A 23,084-nucleotide genomic window follows, 5' to 3' on the forward strand; every position below is an offset into this window, starting at 1 on the left:
TGAGAGTCCCTTGGACTGCAAGGAGATCCAACCCATCCATCCTAAAGGAAATCAGTCCTGAATATTCATTGGAAGGACTGATGCTGAAGCTGAAACTCCAATACTTTGGCCACCTCATGCGAAGAGCTGACTCATTTGAAAAGACCCTGATGCTGGGAAAGATTGAGGGCAGGAGGAGAAGGGGACGACAGAGGATGAGATGGTTGGATGACATCACCAACTCAATGGACATGAGTTTGAGTAAACTCTGGGAGTTGGTGATGGACAGGGAGGCCTGGCGTGCTGCAGTCCGTGGGGTCGCAGAGTCGAGCACAGCTGAGCGACCGAAATGAACTGACTTAATAGTCTATGATGGATCTCGACTGCCCCCTGGTGGTCATGTCTGTATTTGCATGCATGCTTCTTCCCTTGGCTCTTGTCAGAGCCATAACTCTAGTCCTGGGCCTTTGCAAACTTCCTGGACAGTTTTGTAGATTTGCAGTCTCCCTGTTGTTTGGAATGGTCCTCCAAAAGCTGCATGTCGATTTCAAGTCTGAACCTTGACCATTTCACATTGAGCTCAGAAGTGAAAATTACCTTCACCCCTCACCCAAAGATCATATTTCCAGCTCATGTTGGACTTATGTAAATGAACATGGTCCACTTCATTGTAACTGGCTCACTCAACTGTACTTTATGTTTTCCCATGTCAGTAAATAGAGATGGGCATCATTTTTTAATGGCTTCATGGTATTCCATTATATTGATGTACTACAATTAGAGACAACATCATCAGAGGCAGGATGCCCTTGGGAAGTTAATATGTCAGCATGTATATCCTTGCAAAAGTGCATTTGAAGGAAGACAGCCTTAGGGTTTGGAAGGGACTGTATTACATAGTGAGACTCATGGGCTTTGAACTTGCTTTTAGATTTTGGTTCTGAAGCCATCATTAACCAGCTGAGTGACTTGGGTGATTTCTTTAACCTCTGTGAATTTTCTTACCAGTAAAATGATACTAATCGTGTATCTCCTTGGGGGTTTGTTGCAAAGATGAACAGTGGTAATGTGCACAAAGTACAATGCTGAGCGTGCAGTAATACCCTGTCACTAAAAAGAGATCTTAGCAGTAATGGACTCCAGCAGTTGTCTATACAGGCTCATCATCAGGAAGCTTGAAAACAAAATACCAGGGTTTCTAACTTAGTCAAGTTAAAAAGGATGGAGTTGGGGAGAACCACCCCTCCCCTTCCCACTCTAGGATCTAAGCTTATTCATTAAAAACGTATTTAATGATATAGCACAATTGTTCAAATAAATGTTGAATGAAAGTGTAATAAAATATGTTGACATTAAGTGATTTCCTCCTACATTCCAGGAACTGTGTTAACACATACCTCACGTAATCCTCATGGGGTGTGAATACTATTATCCTTATTTTACAGATAGGGAAAGAGAGGGTCAGCAAGGTGAAATCACTTCCTAAGATGACCAACCTAGCAAGTGACAGAATAAGGATATGAATTCATGTTATCTGATTGCAAAATCTGCATCCATTCATTCAACAAATATTTATTATATGCCCATAGGTGCCAGGCTCACGGCAGAGAGAGAGACAGTTTAGTGTGTTACTAGGTGGAAGTACTACCAAAAAGTTAAACCGGAGGAAGAGGGAAGTGGGAGTGGTTTTTGGGGTAATTCTGAATACGGCAATTGGGGTAGGCCTCCAGCAGGTGATCACTGAGGCAAGAAGCGATGGAGGTGTGGATATCAGCAAGAAGCCTTCTAGGAAGAGGGAATAGAGATTGCATGAGCCCTGAAATGGGAGCGTCACCCAGTTGGGAGGAACTGAGTCAGTAGGCAAATCGGAGATGAGATGATGGGGTGGAGGTGGGGAACAGATCGTGTAGAGCCTTGTAGGCCATTTTCTTTTTAGGTTTTTTACTGGCAGGGAAATGGGGAGACTCCAAAGTATTGCGAGCAGATGAGGAAGTGATCCGACTTAGGTTTAAAGGATCCCTTTGTTTCGATAGGAGGGAGAACAAGCTGTAGAGGAGACGAGAGACCATCCTGTTTCTAAAGCATGAGAGTTCTTTCTCAACGTCATTCTCTGTAGTTGCGACTTGGCCAGGTGACCAAAGGAAACGTGAGCTCAGCTTGCAAACGTTAACTCTACACGGCAGCGCCTCCAACCCGGCAGAGGGCAGCAGCTCTGAGAAAGCGCCTCCAGGACACAGCAGTGCCCTCCTTAACTACCTCGTTTAAAAGCAGCTTCCTGTTGGTTGGAGTGGCAGGGATATCACCCAATGGCTGCCTGCATCTATCCGATTTCTTCAGACAGACGTTGGCGCCAGCCAATAGGCGGAGGGCTCTGCCCGTGGCTTCTGATTGGCTGCTTCGCTCATCTATAAAAGATGCCCGCCGGCTCGCGGCCCTTCTCTCGCCAGGCGTCCTCGTGTGAGGTTCGTCTGTTTGTGGTCGCACCGGCAACTGTGGCGGGAAGGATGGGGTCCTTGGGGGTTCTTTTGGGGGCTCTTGGGCACCGCGGGGTCCGACCTGTTTGGTTTGGGGGCGCGGCGGCGGCTGCCGCGGCAGCTGCAGCCCCGGCTCGGGGCGGCGGGCGCCCGCGCGTGGCCTACTCCGCGTGTGCCTTGGGCTTGGGGCCCGCCGTGCCGTGGGGACGCGTGTCGGGGTGGCTTGAGCTCCTTTTCTCTCCTCAGTGACATCGTCTTTAAACCCTGCGTGGCAATCCCTGACGCACCGCCGTGATGCCCAGGGAAGACAGGGCGACCTGGAAGTCCAACTACTTCCTTAAGATCATCGTAAGTTTGGTGGTGGGGTAGGCCCCAGCCGCCCTCCGTGCTGCCTCGGGCCCAGGCACTAAGGGAACAGTCAGCTGCCATGTACTGAAGGCCTACTCGCTAGCTACCACATTAGGTCGTTTTAGGCACATTTTATTTAATTTTCACAATTTCCCGAGATCATGCCCTTTCCCCTCCCAGTGTTACAGATAAACAGACTCAGGCAGGTGAAGTGGCTCTTAAGGGAAAGAGCATTCAAGCCCAAGTCTGTCGGGTCCAAATAGCACTCGTCCTGATTTTACTGCCCTGTCTCCATCTTTGAGAAAGTCTGAGGTGATGAGTGACTCATAATGGAGCAAGTTGTTGCCTATTTAGAGCCTCTCAGTCAAGAAACTATGTGAGTTCTTTCATTTAGATGGCCTTGAGTTGGGTCTTCCCTGGCCAGAAATGCTAATCACGTGGCTCTTCAAGCCTTAGGATGTGTTGTGGAGTTTAGTTCTTTGCGTTCTTCCTCATTTATCGTGCAAGTTTTCAGTTTAACAAACAACTTTGTAAAATGATTATATACACACAACCTAGGTCCTACAAGTTACTGTTTCATTGTACTTCCTTTATGTTGTATTTTGATTGCTGTAAATCTGACTTTACTTGGAACAATTGTTAAGGCAGTCATTTAGTGAATCAAACATGCCTCATAATGGGGGAAAGAGCAAAAGTTATAATTTTTTTTTTTTAATTTACTGTAGAAATGGTCACCGTTTATACTCAACAAACAAATTTTTGACAAATCTGGTGTTAACTCAGGTGGCCGATAGCAGGAGGAACTGTCCCAATCTCTATGTTATTTCAAAAGCTTAGAGGAGAGGGAGTGAGATAGAAGCTGGTGATTGCGGGCTTTGCTTTCTATTGACCTTTTCCTGTCTTTCCTCCTGTCAAACACTGCTTGTTTTTGGCTCGTTTCTGTAGCAACTTCTGGATGATTATCCAAAATGCTTCATTGTGGGAGCAGACAACGTGGGCTCCAAGCAGATGCAGCAGATCCGCATGTCTCTCCGCGGGAAGGCGGTGGTGCTGATGGGCAAGAACACGATGATGCGCAAGGCCATCCGAGGGCATCTGGAAAACAACCCAGCTCTGGAGAAGTCAGTGTCTTTATCCTCCCTTCTCCTGGAGAGGAGCGGTGCTGAAAAGTGACCTTCTCCCGTAAACTTCTCTTTGCAGACTGTTGCCTCACATCCGGGGGAACGTGGGCTTCGTGTTCACCAAGGAGGACCTTACTGAGATCAGGGACATGCTGCTGGCCAACAAGGTAAGGGAGAATCAGGTTGACTGGAGTGACCTTATCATTATTTTGGCTCCTGAAAAGCAACAAAACTGACCGATCTCAGGTTGTGTCTGGAAAGAAGACATCTCATTGTTCACCTTTTTTTTTTCTCCTTTGCTCAGGTGCCAGCTGCCGCCCGTGCTGGTGCCATAGCACCGTGTGAAGTCACTGTGCCGGCCCAGAACACCGGTCTGGGGCCCGAGAAGACCTCCTTCTTCCAGGCTTTAGGCATCACCACCAAGATCTCCAGGGGCACCATTGAAATCCTGGTGAGTGGCCCTGGCTTGCCAGTGCTAGCCAGGCCAGCAGCGGGGGCTCAGTGGCCTCGGACCTGCTGGACGCCCAGGGGTTAACTGCCAACTCCCTTGTTCTTCAGAGCGATGTGCAGCTGATTAAGACTGGAGACAAGGTGGGCGCCAGCGAAGCCACACTGCTGAACATGCTGAACATCTCCCCCTTCTCCTTCGGGCTGGTCATCCAGCAGGTGTTCGACAATGGCAGCATCTACAACCCTGAAGTGCTTGACATCACAGAGGAAACTCTGCATTCCCGCTTCCTGGAGGTACCCAAGGGCCCATTACAGGCCCTTCCCTTCTCATTAATAGTCAGAGCTTGTCTGGCTTCAGCTGGATCTTGGCAATGCAGCTGACTAGCAGTGTAATAACCAGGAATAATTGTTTAATCTGTACCTCAGTTTCCTCATCCTTAAAATGGCAATGTCAATGTCAATATAGGATCATTGAAGAGCTAATGAATTAATGAGTGTAAGGCCTTGGAACAGTGCTGGGCACACAGTAAGGGCTGTCATTTTAGGACCTGCAATACGATGTGAGTTTGAGTGTCAGTGAGTCAAAAGAGGGATGAGGAAAATGAGGTAACTAATACACAAGTGTTGCCAAGTACCCTACTGTCTTGGGAGAATGGACTCTCAGTCCATCCTTAGTCTTGCTTAGTTTTTGTCACTAATACACTGTCTTAAATAAAGTGATGGGATATATAATTCTTTTTTTCTTGGACAAATAGACAATTGTAATTACATATACTCTTAACTCTGGTTACTTTTGGAAATCTAAGTAGTGGATGAAATTCACATCTGGAACTAACGTTTTTCTCAGCGCCGTGACTATATATTTTTACAAAACCGTGGCTTTTGAAGTAAATACCGTCGTGATGGTATAGGGAACACCCTTGTTGAGAATAAGGGTAGAAAGCATTTGTAAATTAAACTGGGTCTGAATTTCACTGCCAGAAGCATTTGGTGTGTGAGGTGAAGTGTCCTATGTGAGACTGAGATACTAACTGAGCAAATCTTGGGTGCTGCTGAGCTTTGCTTCATTGTCTCCTAAGACATCACACCTAAAGATCTAAAAGTGAATTTTTTCCCTTCCTTCCACAGGGTGTCCGCAATGTTGCCAGTGTATGCCTGCAGATTGGTTACCCGACTGTTGCATCTGTACCCCATTCTATCATCAATGGGTACAAGCGGGTCCTGGCTTTGTCTGTGGAGACTGATTACACCTTCCCACTTGCTGAAAAGGTACAAAGAACCCACCGGGACCACAGCAAGAATATAGTTGTGCCTCCATCATGGATACGAAAATCCATGAGTGCTCAAGTCTGTTATATAATGGTGTTAGTTAGGTTACATCATTTCTAGGTTATTTACAATACCTAATCCAGTTTGAATGCTATGTAAATGGTTATAAATACAATGTAACTTGAGTGTAAATAATTGCTACAGTACAGCAAATTCAAGTTTTGTGTTCTGGAAATTTTTTTCCCTTTTTTTTTTTTTGAGTTTTGATCTGCAGTTGGTTCAGTCTTTTAAGTGTGAAACCTTTGGCTACAGAGTGTCAATTGTCTGCTTAAAGTTGGGAGGCAGGGGAGATGATCCTCTATTTTAGAAATTATAAGAGATTTAAAGCAGGGATAGTTTAATGGGTAAGAGCCGGGCCTGAGCTCACCAGGCTGTACCCAAGCTGTTACCAAGCCTGGTTACTTCAGAGGAAGGCTTCACTGACATGGAAGTGGGCCCTTAAACCTAGATCTCTGCAGAGGCTGAAGGGTTGTGGGTAGTAGGGGTGGTCAGATGACCCTTTTGACCATGAACTTTCCCCTTGCTTTAGGTCAAGGCCTTCTTGGCTGATCCATCCGCATTTGTGGCTGCTGCCCCCGTGGCTGCTGCCACCACTGCTGCCCCTGCCGCCGCCACCGCAGCCCCAGCCAAGGTTGAAGCAAAGGAGGAGTCGGAGGAGTCGGACGAGGATATGGGATTCGGTCTCTTTGACTGATCACCAGAAAGCAGCCAACCTGGCCAGCATAATTTGTGAAATGAGAAAATAAAGGCTTACTTCTCTTACGAGTCTCTGAGCTTTTCATTTTGTGCATTTGAAGGTTATGTTAGTGCTGTATGCTAGAAACCAAAGGCATGGTAAAATCAGCTTGATTTGAAATTGACATTTGGGCGTCCTCTTTGTAAGTGACACATTGCTCTCCTAGCATCCTATACTTTGCCTCTACCCAGTGTTAACTATATGTTTATTAAACTGAAATTTGTCTCCATGACCATCAGGCCACAAACCTGGGTCACTCTAAGATAATATAAGTAGGATTAGTGTCATAACTGAGATAAGATGTGTGCTGCCAGGGTGTTTCAGACTGGGTGGTGGTCCAATTTAGTGGCCACCGTTATTTAAGGAGAGAAAATGTCCTATAGGTGTTGTGAATCATAACATTCTGTACTGAGGTAAGTGCTGGTTGTATCCAAGTCTCAGAAGTCCAAAGGGGCGCCCCAGGTGGCTGAGCAGTAAAGAATCTGCCTGCATCTCCCTGGGTCTGGGAGATGCCCTGGGAGGAGGAAATGACAACCCATTCTAGTATTGCCTGGAAAATGCCACAGACAGGAGCCTGGCCTGCTACAAGTCTGCTACAATTCAATCTACCTGCAAAGAGTTGCTTAGCCACTGAGCATGCGCGCACCCGGACATTGCTAACATCAGAGACGGACTGATCTGTGCGGACCATATTAAAGTAGGTAGAGTTGTCAGGTTTGCATACAGAATAAAATTTAAACTAGCCCCAGCCTCCTACCCTGTGGCCTTGGTTTAAGGAATTGCCCTTGGGCAGCTTCCTCCCACAGCTCCAGAATCTTCTAACATAGTCTGCTGCTGGGGTACAAACAACGGGATAAGACACGAGTTCGCTGCCTGCCTGTTAGTGAGTTCAGCCCCTGTCATCAAGGAAACCCCTCTAGCAAACAAGTAGGCCACACTTAAAAGTAAAACGGTCTTCACATAGGAGAGGCCCACGTGGGGGTACCTGGGCCGGACCTGCCTGCGCACACGTGGGTCGGAGCTGTAGGGACCCTCGTCTTCCACGAGGCTGGCCTGAGAAGGGCCTTGGGACCCGGGGGTCTAAAAGCGCGCCCTTGGCAGGCCTTGATAGTCCCCGGTATCCCTCAGATACCCACTCCGGCTGCCTGAGTCAAAGCCCGGCCCGCGGCGACCGCCGTCCCGCCCGGGGGCGCCAGGCCCCGGGCCCGGGAGGGCTCCCGGCCTCGCCCTGCCGCGTGGGCCCGCGCTGTGACCCGGAAGCGCTCCGGAAGCGGTTCCGGAGTCAGCGCCGGCAGGATGGCGGCGGACACGCAGGTAAGGCGGGCGACTGCGAGGCCAACGCGGTCAGCTACTGGGCGCGAACGGCGGCGGTCGGGTCGGACCGCTGGTGCAGCTGCCCTAGGAGGTTAGGGGGCGGCGACTGCGGAGGGCGCGGTCCCGGGGGCACTTCGGGCCAACCCCTCACGGGCCCGGGTTCGTCCTGGTTCTCGGCCCAGGCGGCGCCGACTGGCCGTGGTCTCGACGAGTCGGACTCCGGCCTCGGCTTCAGCGGGCCCTTCTTGATCCTTAAGTTGCCACAGTTCCCGTTTCAGAGTCTGCTCCATTTCTCCGAAGCCCTCCAGCATGAACCTCGGCCAGCGCCAACTATGCCTTAAAACTTTATATTCAGCAAATATTTTTAGGATATCTACTATGCACAGGGACTTAAAGCAGAGTGTTTGGATTCGTACGGATCTGAGTTTGAGTGCTGGTTGATCAGTTTCTCTAAGACGCCGGGCACATTTCTTAATCCTGTCAAGTCTCGGTCTTTTCATCCATACAATGGGGCTAAACTAATAACCTGTCTTGTAGGATCGTTGTGAGGAATCAATGAAATAAAGTAGGGCTTCAAGTAAGTTGGTGGTTATTATTAGGTCCAGCGTTAGATAAAAGAGCTATCATAACTTGGGAAGAGTCTTGTCACCTTGGGTGTTGTGGGGGGAAACTTTTTTCCTCCACCCCAGCCTCCTTTGTAGTTGTGAGTGTTTTAGAGAGAAAAGACAATGTTATGGGAAATGAAACAGGTCTCAAAATGACAGCTTGGCTCACTTGGGTGTCTGGGTAAGGAGCTGTATTGATTTTGATGTGAAGGCCCTGAAACCATAGAGTGAGCCCTTAACTTCATTATTCAGAATGTGTATATTGTGAGTTTCCTGTGCACGGGAGGGACTGGTAATTTGTTCAGTTTATTGTGATGGATCCTGGAAAGAAAGGCATAGTCTGTTGGGTATTTTGAAAGGGTTTGGGAGAATACATGCTGAATGTGTAACATTAAAACTCAAATGAAAAAAGCAAACACTTCTTGGGACTTAACTGGTGCTCCAGTGGTTAAATACTCCTGCCAGTGCAGGGGACACAGGTTCAGTCCCTGGTCCGGGAACTAAGATCCCACATGCTTTGGGGGAACTGAGCCTGGGTGCTCCCTGTGCCACAACTAAGACCTGACACAGCCAAATAAATAAATATTAAAAAAAAAAAAAATCTCTCTAGTGCTGTGTTGTTCAGTATAGTAACCAGTTAATTAACAGCCAACTAGCTACTTAGGTTAGTTAAAATTAAATGAAATTAAAAATTCAGTTCTTCGGTTGCACTAGCCACATTTCAGTGCCTGGGTAGCTGTATGTGGCTGGTTACTGCTGCATTGAACAGTGGAAAAGAACATTTCCATCATCACAGAAAGTGCTTCTGGACAGTGTTACCCTAGAGAGAAACCTGTGAACTTTTTAAGCTCTTTGCCTCTGATTTCAACCAACAAATGACTTCTCTGAAGGATATTAGTGTGCTCTTCCTCACTTTTGTTTTGACAGGGTCCCAAGTGGGTGACATTCATTTTCTGATTAAGAAAAAGAAGAGCCTTGTACCTGAAATGCCCTTTCATCTTTGGGGGAGAGACTGTAGCCAGGAATTTAACATTAGCATGGAAAAACAACTATGTGGGAATTTCAGGTACAGGGTGGATTATATATATAAAGATGCATCTAAATTTGCTATCTCCTCCAGCATTACTGAAACTAGTAAACAGTTGAAAAAAAAAAAAGACTTGAGAGAATGGGGAGCAGACAACAGCAGCAAACTTTTGGAAGCTATAAAGTGAGGCGAGGTAAAGGATCTTAAGCCAGCAGTTCGGAAAGCTGAGAACCAACCTGGTTTACATTGTAGAGTCTCTGATAGGTGGGAATTGGTGGCATCCGCTAACCCCTGGATGTGAGGGTGAGTGGGGAGGGTCTAAGTTAGGAGGATTGGTTGAAAGCCCTGTTCACATGCCTTCAGAACCCCAGCTTTCTTTCTCCATCTTGGCAAAAGGCTGGAAGTTTTCCTCTGGAGTGTGTAAAACAGGACCACACAAAAGTGTCGGAGGTCCAGTATCCACAGAAATCATCAACAAAATAATTAAAGATGCTTTCCCTGAACCGAAGCGTGCGTTTTCAAATAAAAAATGCTCAGCACAATGGATGAAAGCAGACTCACGACAGAGCACATTAATGTGAAATCCAATTTTTTCTATTTTTAAAAAAAAATTTTCTTCTTTATTTTTATATTTTATTTATGGCTGCATCGGCTCTTATTTGCGGCATGTGAGATCTTTTCGTTGTGGCATGTGGGCTTTCTAGTTGAGGTGCGTGGGCTTAGTTGCCTGCATTGGAAGGCAGATTCTTAACCTCTGGACCTCCGGGAAAGTCCCAGCTTTTAGAACCTTGGATACAAAAAGATCTTAGAAACTTCCGGGGGGGGAAAAATCAGATCTCAGACAAAGGATCGAGAATCAGAATGGCATGGGGGTTCCCAGCAATACTGAATGCTAGAACTCAGTGGAGAAAAGTCTTCAGTATTCTGAAGGAAAATTTCAATCTAACATTCTGTATTCAGACAAACTTCAGGTAGGAGGTCAGAACATTTTCAAACCTGCAAGGACTTCACAAGATGGAGTGTATGGTTCACCCAGGCACACAAAAGAGTACATTCTCAGGGTGATAAACTGCATCCTAGCTGTAGTCATCACACACCAAATCAGGACAGCTCAGAAAACTGGGAGAGACCTCTTCGGGAAGGTAGAATTTGGTCAGACTGCATGATCTGCATCAGTGTGTTGAGATTTAGACACAGGGCACACTGGGGGATTGAATGGTTAATTAGAACAGATAAAACAAGGCAAGCTCAGAGTGGAGAGAATGAAGGGCTCATTATTCAACTCCAGGGTTAATTTTAAAAAGCCGTGCAAGAGAGCAAACATAGTTCATTAAACGGAAGTTGAATACTAGTTGCATGTAAAGTAAACACTGAATTACTGGACTAATGTATATTACGAAACTTGAGGAATAATTACCGAAGTAATCAGCCAGTGTTGGTGAAAGAGTTTGTGCTTGTGTGTGAGGGCATGGGACTGGTTTTTAGAGCAAACCTCCCAGAACTTTTTGACTCTTTAATTATATGCATGAATGGCTATAAGAGCAGAAGACAGTAAACAGATCCTTTATGTAGAAGATGGAGTTTTGCACATGATTTTATTCATTACTGATAGAATTGTGGCAAAGGTTTAACTATAAGAGGAACTCGGCATTATTTTACTTCTCTATGCACCCTTAAGTCTTACTCTTCTAATAGGGCCTGTGTGTCAAATACCCTCAGAAGAAAAAGAGGGCAGGAGTTGGTCACTTGGGTCTTACTATGCCCACTCTACTGCTCGTATCCTTGACCTGCCTGCTTTGTAGCCTGTAGAACACAGGTCCCCACCCTCCGGTATCTAAAGCCTGATGGTCTGAGGTGGAGCTGATGTTGTAACAACAGAAATAAAGTGCACAGTAAATATAATGTGCTCAAATCATCCCCAAATCATTCCCCCCTGCCTCCCCAGTCCGTGGAAAAATTGTCTTCCGCAAAACCAGTCTCGGGTGCCAGAAACACTGGGGAATACCGCTGTGGAATATTGTTCAGGAGCAGATTTTCAGGAGTATTTGCAAACCGCCCCTCTTTCCAGGTCTTATGCTCTCTCCCTGTGCAAGGGAGGCAGTTGTAACATGGATGGTGGTGGACAGCTAAGGACTTGTTCGCATCAGTTTCTGCACTTGCTGGTTTCAGGTTTAGTTTCAGAAATGCAGGTGCTGTGGCTCTCGACTCCGGTCTGAGGAGTGGCTTCCCCTCTGGGAGTCGGTTTCTTCATCACCCGGAAAATGGGGAATATGATGCCTGTCTTGAAGGCTTGCTGGTTAGGAGTACCTGATTTTGTGCTCGGAGTGAGAGTCATGCTCTGCATACACTCTCTCATTTATTCCCCGTAACAGTCATGAGGTAGGTGCTGTTTCCTACATTGAATAGATGGGGAACCTGAAGGTCAAGCAGATGACATAATTTGACTGAGTTTCCACAGCCGGTAGGAGACCGAGCTGGGATTCAGTTTCTTAACCTTTTACCCTTTAGCCAACTGTGCTTATGACTTGCCCGGATACTCCTCCTTACAGAAGGCTTATAAGAGATAATATAAAGGGAACATACCAGGCACGTAGTAGGCCCTCCCTATATTTGGCTTAGTTTGGAAAGGATATTTTTTCTTTCTTTTTTAAAAAATACATATTTACTTATTTGACTGAGCTGAATCTTAGTTGTGGCATGTGGGCTCTAGTTCCCTGACCAGGGATTGAACCCAGGGCCCCTGCATTGGGAGCGTGGAGTCTTAGCCATGGGACCACCAGGAAAGTTCCAGAAAGGATGTTTTCTGTCTTGAGGTTTTTGCCTTAGGCCTTGCCTCTTTTTGTCCAAAGTTTAAGTTTAACTGAGTGGCTGACTGGTTGGGTTAGAAGCACTGCATCTCAACTGGGGGTGATTTTGTCCCCCAGGAGGCGTTTGACAATGCCTGGAAGCAGCTGGGATTGCCTCACTGTGGTGGGAGGGTGGTGTGCTGCTACTGGGGTCCAGTGGGTAGAGGCCAGGAGCACTGCTCAAGATCCTCCGGGGTGTAAAGGCAGCCCCCACAACCAAGAATTATGCAGCCCCCAAAGTCAGGAGTGAAAGTCAGCCCCCAAAGTGGAGATTGAGAAGCCCTGGGTTAGAGGAGCCTCTCTGAGTCCTGCACGGCCCTCCCTCTCACTCCCCGCTGACGTGTTGGAGTCTGACTGTGGCATTTTCTCTGTGGGCTTGGTCTTTGCAGGTTTCTGAGACACTGAAGCGTTTTGCAGGGAAGGTCACAACAGCCAGCGTGAAGGAACGGAGGGAGATCCTCAGTGAGCTGGGGAAGTGTGTTGCTGGAAAAGGTATTTATTTCCACGTCACTGATTCCATTTCAGACTAAGTCGGGCTCTCTGTTTAGAACCATGGCCTTTTCCCCGCTTCCAGCAACTTCTGTCTTCACTGTCTATATTTGCTTGTTATAAATGTGCATTGAAACAGTTGGGTTGGTGGAGAGTTTATCCTTCTAGGTGCCAAAGCTTTTAACAGTTTTAACCATTTTGACTGGAAATAATTGTAATCGATGCCAACAGTTTTTCTTAAGTAATTTATTAGATGCAAAAACTTTTTTTTTTTAATGACTGGAGGCACTGTTTTTCCCAGCGTTCCATGAAAATCAGCAAGATGGTAACTAGTGATTGGCTAGCGAAGGATTCCAAGATCATCTAAGTTTGGGAGTTGTCACCTTTTAATCCGGTGTTTCCTTGAACCTCTTTTTTGCTGAAATCCTATTCAGAGTCTGGGCAGCACATTTTGGGAAATGCTGAGCGCATGTAGTTATTCTGATTCTGTACCATAACTGAGGGCTCGTATGGCAAACTATGGGGGTGTGTATAAGACTAGTTTGCCTTCAACCAATAAATCTTCATGAGTTGGTTTTTTTATCTTTTAATTTTGTGTTGGGGTATAGCCGATTAACAGTGCTGTGATGGTTTCAGGTGGACAGTGAAGGGACTCAGCCATGCATGTACACATATCCACTCTCCCCAGAACTCCCCCCAATTCAGGCTGCCACATAAAATTGAGCAGCGTTCCCTGTGCTATAAAATCCTCGTTAGTTTTTTAGTTCCCTTTTGGTGTGTTTTTCTCAAATGTGGTCCCCAGACCAGCAGTATAGGCATCGCCTGAGAACTTGTTTGAGATACAGAATCTCAGCTGCACCCCCAGAGATGCAGATTCATGAAAACTCTGGGGGTAGAGCCCAGCACCTGTGTTTTAACAAGCTCCCCAGCTGATTCCCATGTTTGCTGCAGTTTGAGAACCGTGGTGGTATAGAGTTGGGTCTCCGATTCTGTCAGCTTTCACTTCTTGTTAGGAAAGAGCCTTTTTCCTACCACTGTCTCACCCATACTCTCATTTGCTGCTTCTGATCTACTGTCGCCTGGTTACATACCCAAGCTTGTTAAAGTTGTGTGTAAATTAAGTAAATTGCTGTTCGTGAGCTTCTGAGAGATCCTGCTGTGTATCAAAGCTTTAGTGCATGAGTTTATGGCACCTTCAGAAGTCCTTCTGGTCATTTCTCAGCAGGGTTCTAGTTAAAAAAGGCTGCCACATGACAGACGCTGGCTGTCCGCCCTAACCCTAATGCTGACTCCGTGCTAAGTAGCTGCCAAGTACCACCCTTTCCTCCCCCGTTTGTGGAGTAAGGAGTTCAACCCGTATAGGTGAAGTTTATGAACTACTCAGGCCTTTCCAGGTGATTTTACTCCCCAGTCACCCTGAAATTCTACAGTTCACGGTGAATCATATTTGTAAAATGTTTGCTAGCCTTTGATGTGCAGGTCTTTGGGGGAAAGCGAACTCGCCACCTGAAATCGTTAGTTCTCACTTTGCTCGTTTTCGGAGTCTGTGGAGTCATTGTGTAGTGATAGTTATTCTGGCCTCTCCTTGTGTAGAGTCCCAGGTCCCCAGGTGGGTTCATCCAAGGTGGGACGAGCTGGAAGGCCTCTTCAGAGGCCGTCAGACCCTGGAGGCAGTGCCCAGCCCGGCTCAGCCCCGCCTGGCCCCGCGGTCTGGTGCTCTCCTCAGCCCTGCCTCCCTGAACCTGAAGCCTGAGGCTAGCGAGGCGGCTTTGCTGGGCCTGGCCCTGCCAGTCACAGGCCCTCAGTGCAGTGGGAGGTGACGGGCTCTGTGTTCTGGCCATGGGTCTGCTGCCTGCAGGCTGCGGGACCCGGTCCAGGTCCCTTCAGCTGTGAGCCTGCTTCCTTGCGTTGAGTGTGGAGATAGTAAGGCCGTGCCTCCCTCAGGGTGAGAGCAGGAGGGAGTGCGACATGTAGGGACAGTGCCTGGCTCTTGGCAGCCCCGGCGTCTCTTAGCGCTTACTAACTGCTGTTCTCTGCTGTGCTTAGTCGCTCGGTCACGTCTGACTCTTTGCGACCCATTGGACTACTGCCCCCCAGGCTCCTCTCCATGGGATTTTTCTGGGAAGAATACTGGAGTGAGTTGCCATTTCCTTCTCCAGGGGATCTTCCCAACCCAGGGATCAAACCCACGTCTCCTGTGTCTTCTGCATTGCAGGCAGATTTTTTTACCTGCTGAGCCATTGGGGAAGCTCTTAGCCACAACCTGTTCCTGGCCCCAGTCACTCTTCCTCAGTTACTGAGACGTTCTCAAATCAGGTGGGCCAGTGCCAGGCTCAGGGCACTGGGGGAGCTGGGTCTGTGCTCCTCCTCCATTGCTCCCCCATCACTCGGGGGCCCATGCGAACCCTTCATGAGCCTCCTGCTTGCTGGTTTGTCTGACACTCAGCTTCCATTTCCCCCATCAGACCCTCCTCCCTTCATCCTTGGGCTTCAGCCTGGCCTGCAGAACCATCACAGGTTGGCTCTCCATTACTGAGTACCGTTGTTCCACCAGCTTCTCTTTCGACTGGCCTGCTTCGTTTTCTCTGCCTTGGTTTCTTCTTAAAACTGGGCTCAGCCTCAGGACCCACCTTACAGGAACTGAGTTAATGTGTGTCGAGTGCTGCGAGCAGGGCCTGAGCCTCGTGAGCTCAGTGTTGGGTGGTGTGATTCCTGGGCCAGTGCCCAGGAAGTGTCGATAGTGCTTATTGACTAACCCCTGTGTGATCTCTGGTTTTAGATCTGCCGGAGGGAGCTGTGAAAGGCCTCTGCAAACTCTTCTGCTTGACCCTGCATCGATACAGGCGAGTCCCGGCCAACAGCCCAGTGTCCAGAGCACTTTGTGCGGAGAGGTGGTAGAGGGCAGTGGTTAGAGCCCAGGCTTTGGAGCCAGACTGCCTGTGTCCTGGGCAAGTTGCTGAACCTGTCTGTGCCTCAGTTTCCTCCTCTGTGGACTAGGGATCATGCTTTCGTGGTGGTTCGTGTGAAGTCCTTGCTCACTCTGCGCTTTCACTTGTCGTGCATGTGAAAGCCACTCGGCTTCATTTGAGCCCTGTAGTAAGTGTTCTGTAAATGTAGATGTTGCCCGTACAGCCTTAAGGTTCCTTGGGCCTTGTTAGTTGCTTCCAGAACTCTGGGATGAGGTAGATTTATCCAGTCACTTCCAAATCCCATTGTCTGTGACGGGCTGGAATAAGTGCGATGTAGTTTTCCTGGAAAGACGGGGCTTGGCAGAAGCCCCCTGCCCCGGGTCCATGTGTTCATCTTGGCCTTCGCCCCTTCCCCAGGGATGCAGCCTCGCGCCGGGCCCTGCAGGCAGCCATCCAGCAGCTGGCCGAGGCCCAGCCCGAAGCCACTGCCAAGAACCTTTTGCACTCTCTGCAGTCCTCGGGCATTGGCTCCAAAGCAGGCGTCCCCAGGTAAGAGGGGAAGCTGGTGGCGCCCGGGGCTCCGGAGTCCTTCTCGGGAGGAGCCCCTGCAGACCAGCTGGGGTGGCCACGCCCGCCTCTTCCCCCTTTGCAGCCCTGGGGGGCGCCAGCGGTCTGCCTTCCAGATGGAGGGAGAAGCCAGGATGTCAGGCCCCCCAGGGAGACCGCTTTCCTGGGGAGCAGGGTTGGGAAACTAGGGGCAGCAAGGCCATTTTAAGGAGAAACCAAATGCCGCCTCCGCCACCCCGCCAGGCCCTAAAGGCGGGAAACCATCCTTCGGATTTTATAGTTGTGAGCGCTGAGAGGTCGGGGCTCGGCACTCCTTGTCCTGAGCTGTCACAGGTGGTTTGTGGAGAGCCAGTGTCTGGGTCCGTCCAGTCATAGGTCAGTGGAGGGTCCTATGTGCCAGGCAGGGCCCTGCGGGGAGCCTTGTCTTCAGGTAGAGGCCACTGCTCTGACCTCTCGCCTCTGCTCCACTCCCCTCCCAGTAAGAGCAGCGGCTCGGCCGCCTTGCTGGCCCTGTCCTGGACCGGCTTGCTGGTGCGCATTGTCTTTCCCTCGAGAGCCAAGCGGCAAGGAGACATCTGGAACAAACTGGTAGGTTCCCCGTGTCTTTGGAGTTGGCTCCCTGCACAGGGTTGGGATGTGTTTAAGCACCTTCTCTGGCCAGTGCTCTCCTCAGGGCCAGGTGACCGGGCGCTTAGAGTTACCCTCAGGTGTGTGACTTTGGTGGATGGGCGTGAGGGCAGCATAACACTCATCTACTTGTCAGATATCTGTGAGCTTTCCTGGATCAGGTGTGGGCTAGACCCAGGGACCTGAAACACAGGGATGAGCGAGAGAGACGCGCTTCCTGCCTTCCTGACAGGCCAGAGTAGGGAAGACAGCCAAAAAACTGAAAACCAGAAAACACTGTAAATCATTCTGGTTTTTTCTGACTAATCCTTCCTTTCCCTGTGTTTGGATTTCAGTGCTGAACTGGCTAATGGAGTGGGATTCTTGCCCTGTGCTTTGATCCTTGAATTCTCTCCTCCGTGTTCTATGCCTGCTCCTCCCATTTTCCTTCCTCGCCTTTCAGCATGTCTGCTAACCAGAGATGGCCCCACAGGCCAGGTTGGAAGGTTCTCTTGAGTGTCTCGATATGCTTAGTGGAGGGCAAGAGGAGAGGTGTCACGGTTTTAACAAAAAGGAGTCTGAGGATCTTGGTGTGGATTTGATTCTTGGCCTTGAGATTTGGCCAAGTACTTAACTTAGTTTCTGAGTCCATTTCCCATTGTTGTGAAAATGGGAACAAGTACCACCCACCCATCCACCTCAAAGAGTTGTCATGAAGATGGGCCCAGAAGAGGTGTGGAAGGGCTGTGGAAACTTAGAGAGAGCTGTGCAGGTGAACACGTGGCATTAGAAAACCTTCAGCACCTCTGCCAGACACAGCCAGCTCATAAGACTCATTGAGGGCTCACCCCTGGGGGCTTGTCCTGCACACCTGTGGGGGTGACCGTAGATCGGCCATCAGCAGCTGACAGGAGGATAAGGACACTGAGACGTCACAAGTAGTGGATGCACTCCAAACCCACCTTTGGAGTGTAGGTTCCATTGTCACCAAAAGGTCTTCTTATAAGATGGCTGATCTCACGGGCCCCCTCATTGGTGCGTCTCCAGGGACTTCTCATAACCGTTACCCGAGGTGAGTCAGTGTGCTTGTGGGTCAGTGAGCTGGAGGGGTCCACCCTGTCGTGTTATGTTTATGGGACAGGATGCATCAAGAGCTTGAGACCAGGGTGGTTTTCTCTGGGTCTTGAATCTGGGTTTTTCCTTTGCTTGTTGCTGATGTTGACTCTACACATAGGTGGCAGTTCATTCGGTCGCTGAGGTATTTGTTGAGGGCCCCTGTGTGCCGGGTGCTGTTGGCGGAGCTGAGGCTGAAGCAGAGGACAAGGGAGAGGACCGTGCTTTCTCACAGCTTACAGCCCTGGGGAGAGGCTGGACGCAGATGAGTGATAAGAGCAGGCAGGAGGATGGAGAGACGGCGGATGCTAATGGTGGGAGGGAGGCCTCTGGAATAGGTACCGTTTGAGCAGAGACATGAGGGACATGAAAGAAGAAGCCATGCCCAGATGAAGGGTTAGAGCATTTCAGGAAGAAGGAACAGCAGTATAGCTCTGAATGAGATGTTAGCAAGCTTAAAAAACTATTTTAATAATAATTTTTTTAAAAAAGTTCAATATTCAACAAATGTCAAACGATACACCAATTTCCTTCCCACCCCTTCTCTAGGCATCTCGGTCCCCCACTAGAACTAGTTCCTTGTATAGGTAAAGATATTCCCTGTGTATGTAACTAGGTAGATTTTTTTATACAAATGATAGCATACATATAATCTTTTTCTCTCATCTTGTGTTTTTTTCTTTAACCAGATTTAGAATTTGTTCCAGAGTATTATATAAAGAGCTTCTCATTCTTTACGACTGTTACTAATCCTTTGAGTGGATGTACCATGGTATATAACCAGTCCCCCGTTGATGACCATTTACGTTGTTTACAGCCTCTCATCATAAAAAGCGTTGCCGTGAATGACCTTGTGCACCTCCCACTTTGTACACATACAGATGGAAGTCGGCCGACTACTTAAGCATGCCCTCTTTCTCAGGGTGGCAGTCCACAGCGCTCACCAGTGACCTCAGGTGCTTGTGGCCCATCCGGTCTCCGAGGCTTGTTAACCGAGCACCTGTTACGTGCTCCACTCTGGATTGGACAGTGAGCTCCCTGCAGGCAGGGTCAGCCTATCGGTCTTGACTTCTGTATCCACAGAGGCGTAGTGCCTGCCGTTTCATCAGCTCTCACTGCCTGGGAATTAATGAGGAGATAGTCAAGGCAGATGAAGAAATACATGAAACAAGACTCTTACCCTTTTTCCACATGGCACTTCCCTTGTTGTAATTATGTGTTCATTTGTGTGTTTTATTTGTTTAGTATCTCTTTTTCCCTCTGGACTGTGAGGTACATGAAAGCAAGGACTGTATCTGTCTTATTCTCCCGGTGTTTTCATTGTCTCACTCATAGTAGGTGTTCAGCAGATCCTTACTTACGAAGTGCTTGAGTGAACAGATGTAATTCTGGGACGGGCTGAGTCGGGGGCCGGGGGGTGGAGGCAAGAGGGTCTGGCTGGAGTCGGGTGGGAGAGGCCTTGCGGGGATGACCTCAGGTTCCGGCCGGTGGGCCTGACGGAGGCCTTGGGCAGGCTGTGAGGGCCACGGGTGCTTGGCTCCCGTTTTCCGTCCGGACCTGAGCGCCCCTGTCCCCACAGGTGGAGGTGCAGTGCCTGCTCCTGCTGGAGGTGCTGGGCGGCTCCCACAAGCACGCCGTGGACGGTGCCGTGAAGAAGCTCACCAAGCTGTGGAGAGAGGTGACCAGAGGCTGCGGCGGGTGGCGGGCAGTGCTTCCTCTCTGCACCCCCACTGCCATCTGATGCCCCTGCCCTCCCCGTTCCTCCTCAGAACCCTGGGCTGGTGGAACAGTACTTGTCAGCCATTCTCAGCCTGGAGCCCAACCAGAGCTATGCGGGTATGCTGGGGCTGCTGGTGCAGTTCTGCACGAGCCACAAGGAGATGGACGTGGTCAGCCAGCACAAGGCAAGTGGGCGCTGGCTGGGCACGGAGCGGGGGAACGCGTTTTCCCCTGGTGGCCCCGGCCGCTGGCCTCATCTGGAGGTGGCTGGTTTTCGCTCCCGAGACCCCGGCCTTTCGCAGTGGTGTGTGAGGAGCGGGAGCGTTTCCTCTCTGGTTCTGGCTGGCGGTGGGCCCTGCGCAGTTACTGGGATGCTGATTTGCCTGTTTGTGCTGTCGCTGAGTCACTCACCCCCAAGCAGCTGCCTTGTGCCAAGCTCTGTGCCAGGTGTTGGGGGTGCAGCAGTGAGCGAGGGGGCCGTGATCCCTGCCTGGGTGGGGCTGAGTCTGAGGAGGCCGCTGTTAGGCAGAGTGGCATTTTGTCATCTCTGTGAGACACGCTACAAAAGGAACTGTGCAAGAGGCTGTGATACTCTGTGGCGGGAACCTGTCTCAGGCTGTGGGTCAGGCAACACGTCTCTAAGGAAGGAACTTAAAGGATGAAGAGGTGTTAACAAGGCCAAGAGGCAAGGAAGGGCATTTGGGGCAGAGAGAGCAGTGTGTGGGCCGGAATGTGGGTGGCACGTGGCTGCCTGGGTGAGAGAGGAGCCGGCAGGCCTGTGAGCCACGCCAGGGGCCTGGAAAGCTATGGAGGGCTTTTCATTGGGGAATGGCGGGGACACTGGCATTTCCATGCTTGACTCCATGACGTTTGGGGCCCTGATTGGTACTGTTCAGAAGCGCTCACACAAGAGGGACCTCAGAGCGTCAGGGTCTGACAGGTCTCTCTCTTCCCCAGAGTGCCCTGCTGGACTTTTATGTGAAGAACATCCTGATGAGCAAAGTGAAGCCTCAAAAGTATCTGTTGGTGAGTGAGAGGTGGCCTTTCCTTGTCCGTCTAGCTAAATCCCCTTTTAAATTCTGTGGTTCGGAGCCATCCTTTATTCTCGGTCTGTTGCCATGAGGGCCGGGCACCTGACCCCTTTCTCTTGGCAGGATAACTGCACCCCTCTGCTCCGGTACATGTCCCACTCGGAGTTTAAGGATCTGGTCCTGCCCACCATACAGAAGTCGTTACTGAGGAGTCCAGAGAATGTCATTGAAAGTAGGTAGCTGCCGGCCAGGATGGTGGGAGGGAGATCACGTCACCCAATGAGCCAGATCTCAGCTGCTTGGCAACAGGCAGTGTTTATGGGGGGTGTGTAGGGGAGTGTATTCACTGTGTACCTCGTTGGGCCCCTCGAGAAGGAGATTTGGGACCCTTTCGAGAGTGTGTTGAAAGTAATGGGCCCTCTTGCTGAAAGAATGCGTGGAAGTGTACCCACTGAAAATGCTGCACACGTACATTTTTAGAGGTCTGAGAACCTTCTGGAAACCAGGTTAAGAACCTCTGCTCTAGACAGGTTGACCTTGGTGCATGGTGGCATTTGAAACCCTAGGATGTGAGAGTTGAGTCTCTGTCGCTTTTTATCTTGGTAAGAGGTGTAGGTGGAGTGTTGGGGGCATGGACTTTTGCTGTTGGGATGGGGCAGTGTACAGCTTTACAGCAGAGTGGAGGGACAAAGGTGTGACTATACAGAGGTGAAGAGTGGTCATGTTCCATGTGGCTGGACAGCGGGCCTGAGCATTGGCTGGGGGGTCGGGCAGAAACGGGCATTTTCCCTCCGAGGTCAACATGATGTGTGCTTTCTGTCCCCCTCAGCTATCTCCAGTCTGCTGGCAGCAGTGACTCTTGATCTCAGCCAGTATGCCCTGGACATCGGGAAAGGACTGGCTGGTGAGTGTCCTGACGCCTCTCCCGCCCCTCGAATGACACCTTGGGTTTTTGGTTGCACTTGTCCCAATTGTAGAAGAAGGGGAACGAGACAGCTCCATTTAGAAATAAACTACAGTTGTTGGGAGTTTCTTTCCTGAGATCCTTGATCATGAGAATGCAGAGCCAGGATGGATGAGTTGGGAGCCAGGAAGAGAAAGACGAGAGCCTGGCTACTCAGCTCTGAGCAGCGGCTCTCTGTGTCCAGGCCAGCTGAAGTCCAACAGCTCTCGCCTGATGGACGAAGCCGTGCTGGCGCTGCGGAACCTGGCCCGCCAGTGCAGTGACTCCTCGGCGATGGAAGCCCTGGCCAGGCACCTGTTTGCTATCCTTGGAGGTGGGCTCGCCTTTCCCGACACGGGGGTGGCTGAGGTGTGGTCTCTGGTGCTCCCTGGGTGCCGGGGCCTGATGGGAGCTCGGTGCTCTGAGTTTTCTTGTGTCAGCAGTGTGAATGGAAGCACAGGCAGAGTGGTGTGGGTGGGAGTGATCTCATCCATACCGTATAGATGTTTTTGTGCACATAGGTTAAGTATAGGTGTTTTTGTGCACATAGGTTAAAAAATAGAGAAAAACACACAAAAATATAAGTAATATTCTTAGACGGGTGATTTTTAGATTTTTTTTTTCTGTTCGTCACATTTTCTGCAAGAACATGTTTACTTACTTAGGAAAAAAAAACCCAATAATTGTGGTTTTAAACCCAACTTCATGATAAAGAGGCTCTGCTTTTGGAATCAGAAACTGTATCTTTCTTTCTCTCTTTTTTCCTTTTTTGGCCACATCACTTGGCCTGTGGGATCTTGTTCCCTACCAGGGATCGAAGTCAGGCCCCCTGCATTGGGAGCACGGCGTCTTAGCTACTGGACCACCAGTGAAGTCCCCTGGCGTGTCTTGATGTCACACACGTGACTACCTTGTTCACCCCTTTGGGAAAGGTGGCAGATGTGAATTCTGAATCTTTGCCCTCTCTCCTCTCAGGCTCGGAGGGGAAGCTAACTATTGTAGCCCAGAAGATGAGCGTCCTCTCAGGTAGAGAACTTCTCTGCGGGGTCACGCAGTGTGGTTGTAGCTGAGGGTCACCCTGCCCGTCGGGTGCGGCGAATCCGTCAGGTCCTGACATCTCTGACGGTCTGGGATGTCCCACCCTGGCTTCTGTAAAAGGCAGGACTTCTGATGGGAGATTGAGGGAGGGTCAGTGATGGCCAGAGGAGAGGCGTGGCCGCTGGGGAGGGGGGCAGCGACAGGAAGATGGTGCGTTAGCAGTTCTGTGCTGAGCAGGGGCTGAGCAGGGAACCCCTGCCTTCCAGGGATCGGGAGTGTCAGTCATCACGTGGTGTCGGGGCCTTCCAGTCAAGTCCTGAGCGGGACCGTGGCTGAGCTCTTCATCCCGTTCCTCCAGCAAGAAGGTAATTCTGGGCAGCACGGCGAGGCTGCAGCCGGGCCCCGTGTTTGAGCCCGGTTTTCACGGTTGGAGCCTGCGG

At 49.8% G+C, this 23,084-nt stretch overlaps 2 protein-coding genes across 3 annotated transcripts in view; both read left to right on the plus strand.

The window, feature by feature from the left end:
* The first annotated feature begins 2,387 nt into the window (after positions 1 to 2,387).
* RPLP0 (ribosomal protein lateral stalk subunit P0) lies at positions 2,388 to 6,466 on the plus strand. The gene is made up of 8 exons (XM_043439164.1): positions 2,388 to 2,441; positions 2,700 to 2,801; positions 3,747 to 3,922; positions 4,002 to 4,089; positions 4,227 to 4,373; positions 4,481 to 4,666; positions 5,501 to 5,641; positions 6,231 to 6,466. The coding sequence occupies exons 2-8, from the start codon at positions 2,748 to 2,750 to the stop codon at positions 6,393 to 6,395; spliced, it is 957 nt and encodes a 318-aa protein (XP_043295099.1). The 5' UTR covers positions 2,388 to 2,441; positions 2,700 to 2,747; the 3' UTR covers positions 6,396 to 6,466.
* A 1,182-nt stretch (positions 6,467 to 7,648) lies between these two features.
* The window catches only part of GCN1 (GCN1 activator of EIF2AK4), a 54,100-nt gene continuing 38,664 nt past the window's right edge, over positions 7,649 to 23,084 (plus strand). Inside the window, exons 1-13 of one of the 2 annotated variants that reach the window (XM_043439186.1) lie at positions 7,649 to 7,751; positions 12,619 to 12,721; positions 15,498 to 15,561; positions 16,045 to 16,176; positions 16,674 to 16,782; positions 19,493 to 19,591; positions 19,683 to 19,817; positions 20,590 to 20,658; positions 20,787 to 20,895; positions 21,493 to 21,567; positions 21,812 to 21,940; positions 22,582 to 22,632; positions 22,911 to 23,009. In XM_043439186.1, the coding sequence (XP_043295121.1) occupies positions 7,734 to 7,751; positions 12,619 to 12,721; positions 15,498 to 15,561; positions 16,045 to 16,176; positions 16,674 to 16,782; positions 19,493 to 19,591; positions 19,683 to 19,817; positions 20,590 to 20,658; positions 20,787 to 20,895; positions 21,493 to 21,567; positions 21,812 to 21,940; positions 22,582 to 22,632; positions 22,911 to 23,009 (1,192 nt within the window). In that variant the 5' untranslated portion in view covers positions 7,649 to 7,733. The remainder of the gene's footprint in view (positions 7,752 to 12,618; positions 12,722 to 15,497; positions 15,562 to 16,044; positions 16,177 to 16,673; positions 16,783 to 19,492; positions 19,592 to 19,682; positions 19,818 to 20,589; positions 20,659 to 20,786; positions 20,896 to 21,492; positions 21,568 to 21,811; positions 21,941 to 22,581; positions 22,633 to 22,910; positions 23,010 to 23,084) is intronic. The other variant, XM_043439177.1, reaches the window with a different exon arrangement.

The sequence above is a fragment of the Cervus canadensis genome, chromosome 1 (assembly GCF_019320065.1).
Source record: "Cervus canadensis isolate Bull #8, Minnesota chromosome 1, ASM1932006v1, whole genome shotgun sequence".
In the NCBI taxonomy this organism is placed as follows: domain Eukaryota; kingdom Metazoa; phylum Chordata; class Mammalia; order Artiodactyla; family Cervidae; genus Cervus; species Cervus canadensis.

Bases quoted from the DNA above. Each gene is read 5' to 3' on its own strand.
- RPLP0 (XM_043439164.1), top strand. From the start codon at position 2,748: ATGCCCAGGGAAGACAGGGCGACCTGGAAGTCCAACTACTTCCTTAAG. The intron at 2,802-3,746 runs GTAAGTTTGGTG...TCGTTTCTGTAG, and splicing joins ACTACTTCCTTAAGATCATC to CAACTTCTGGATGATTATCC. The intron at 5,642-6,230 runs GTACAAAGAACC...CCCTTGCTTTAG, and splicing joins CCTTCCCACTTGCTGAAAAG to GTCAAGGCCTTCTTGGCTGA.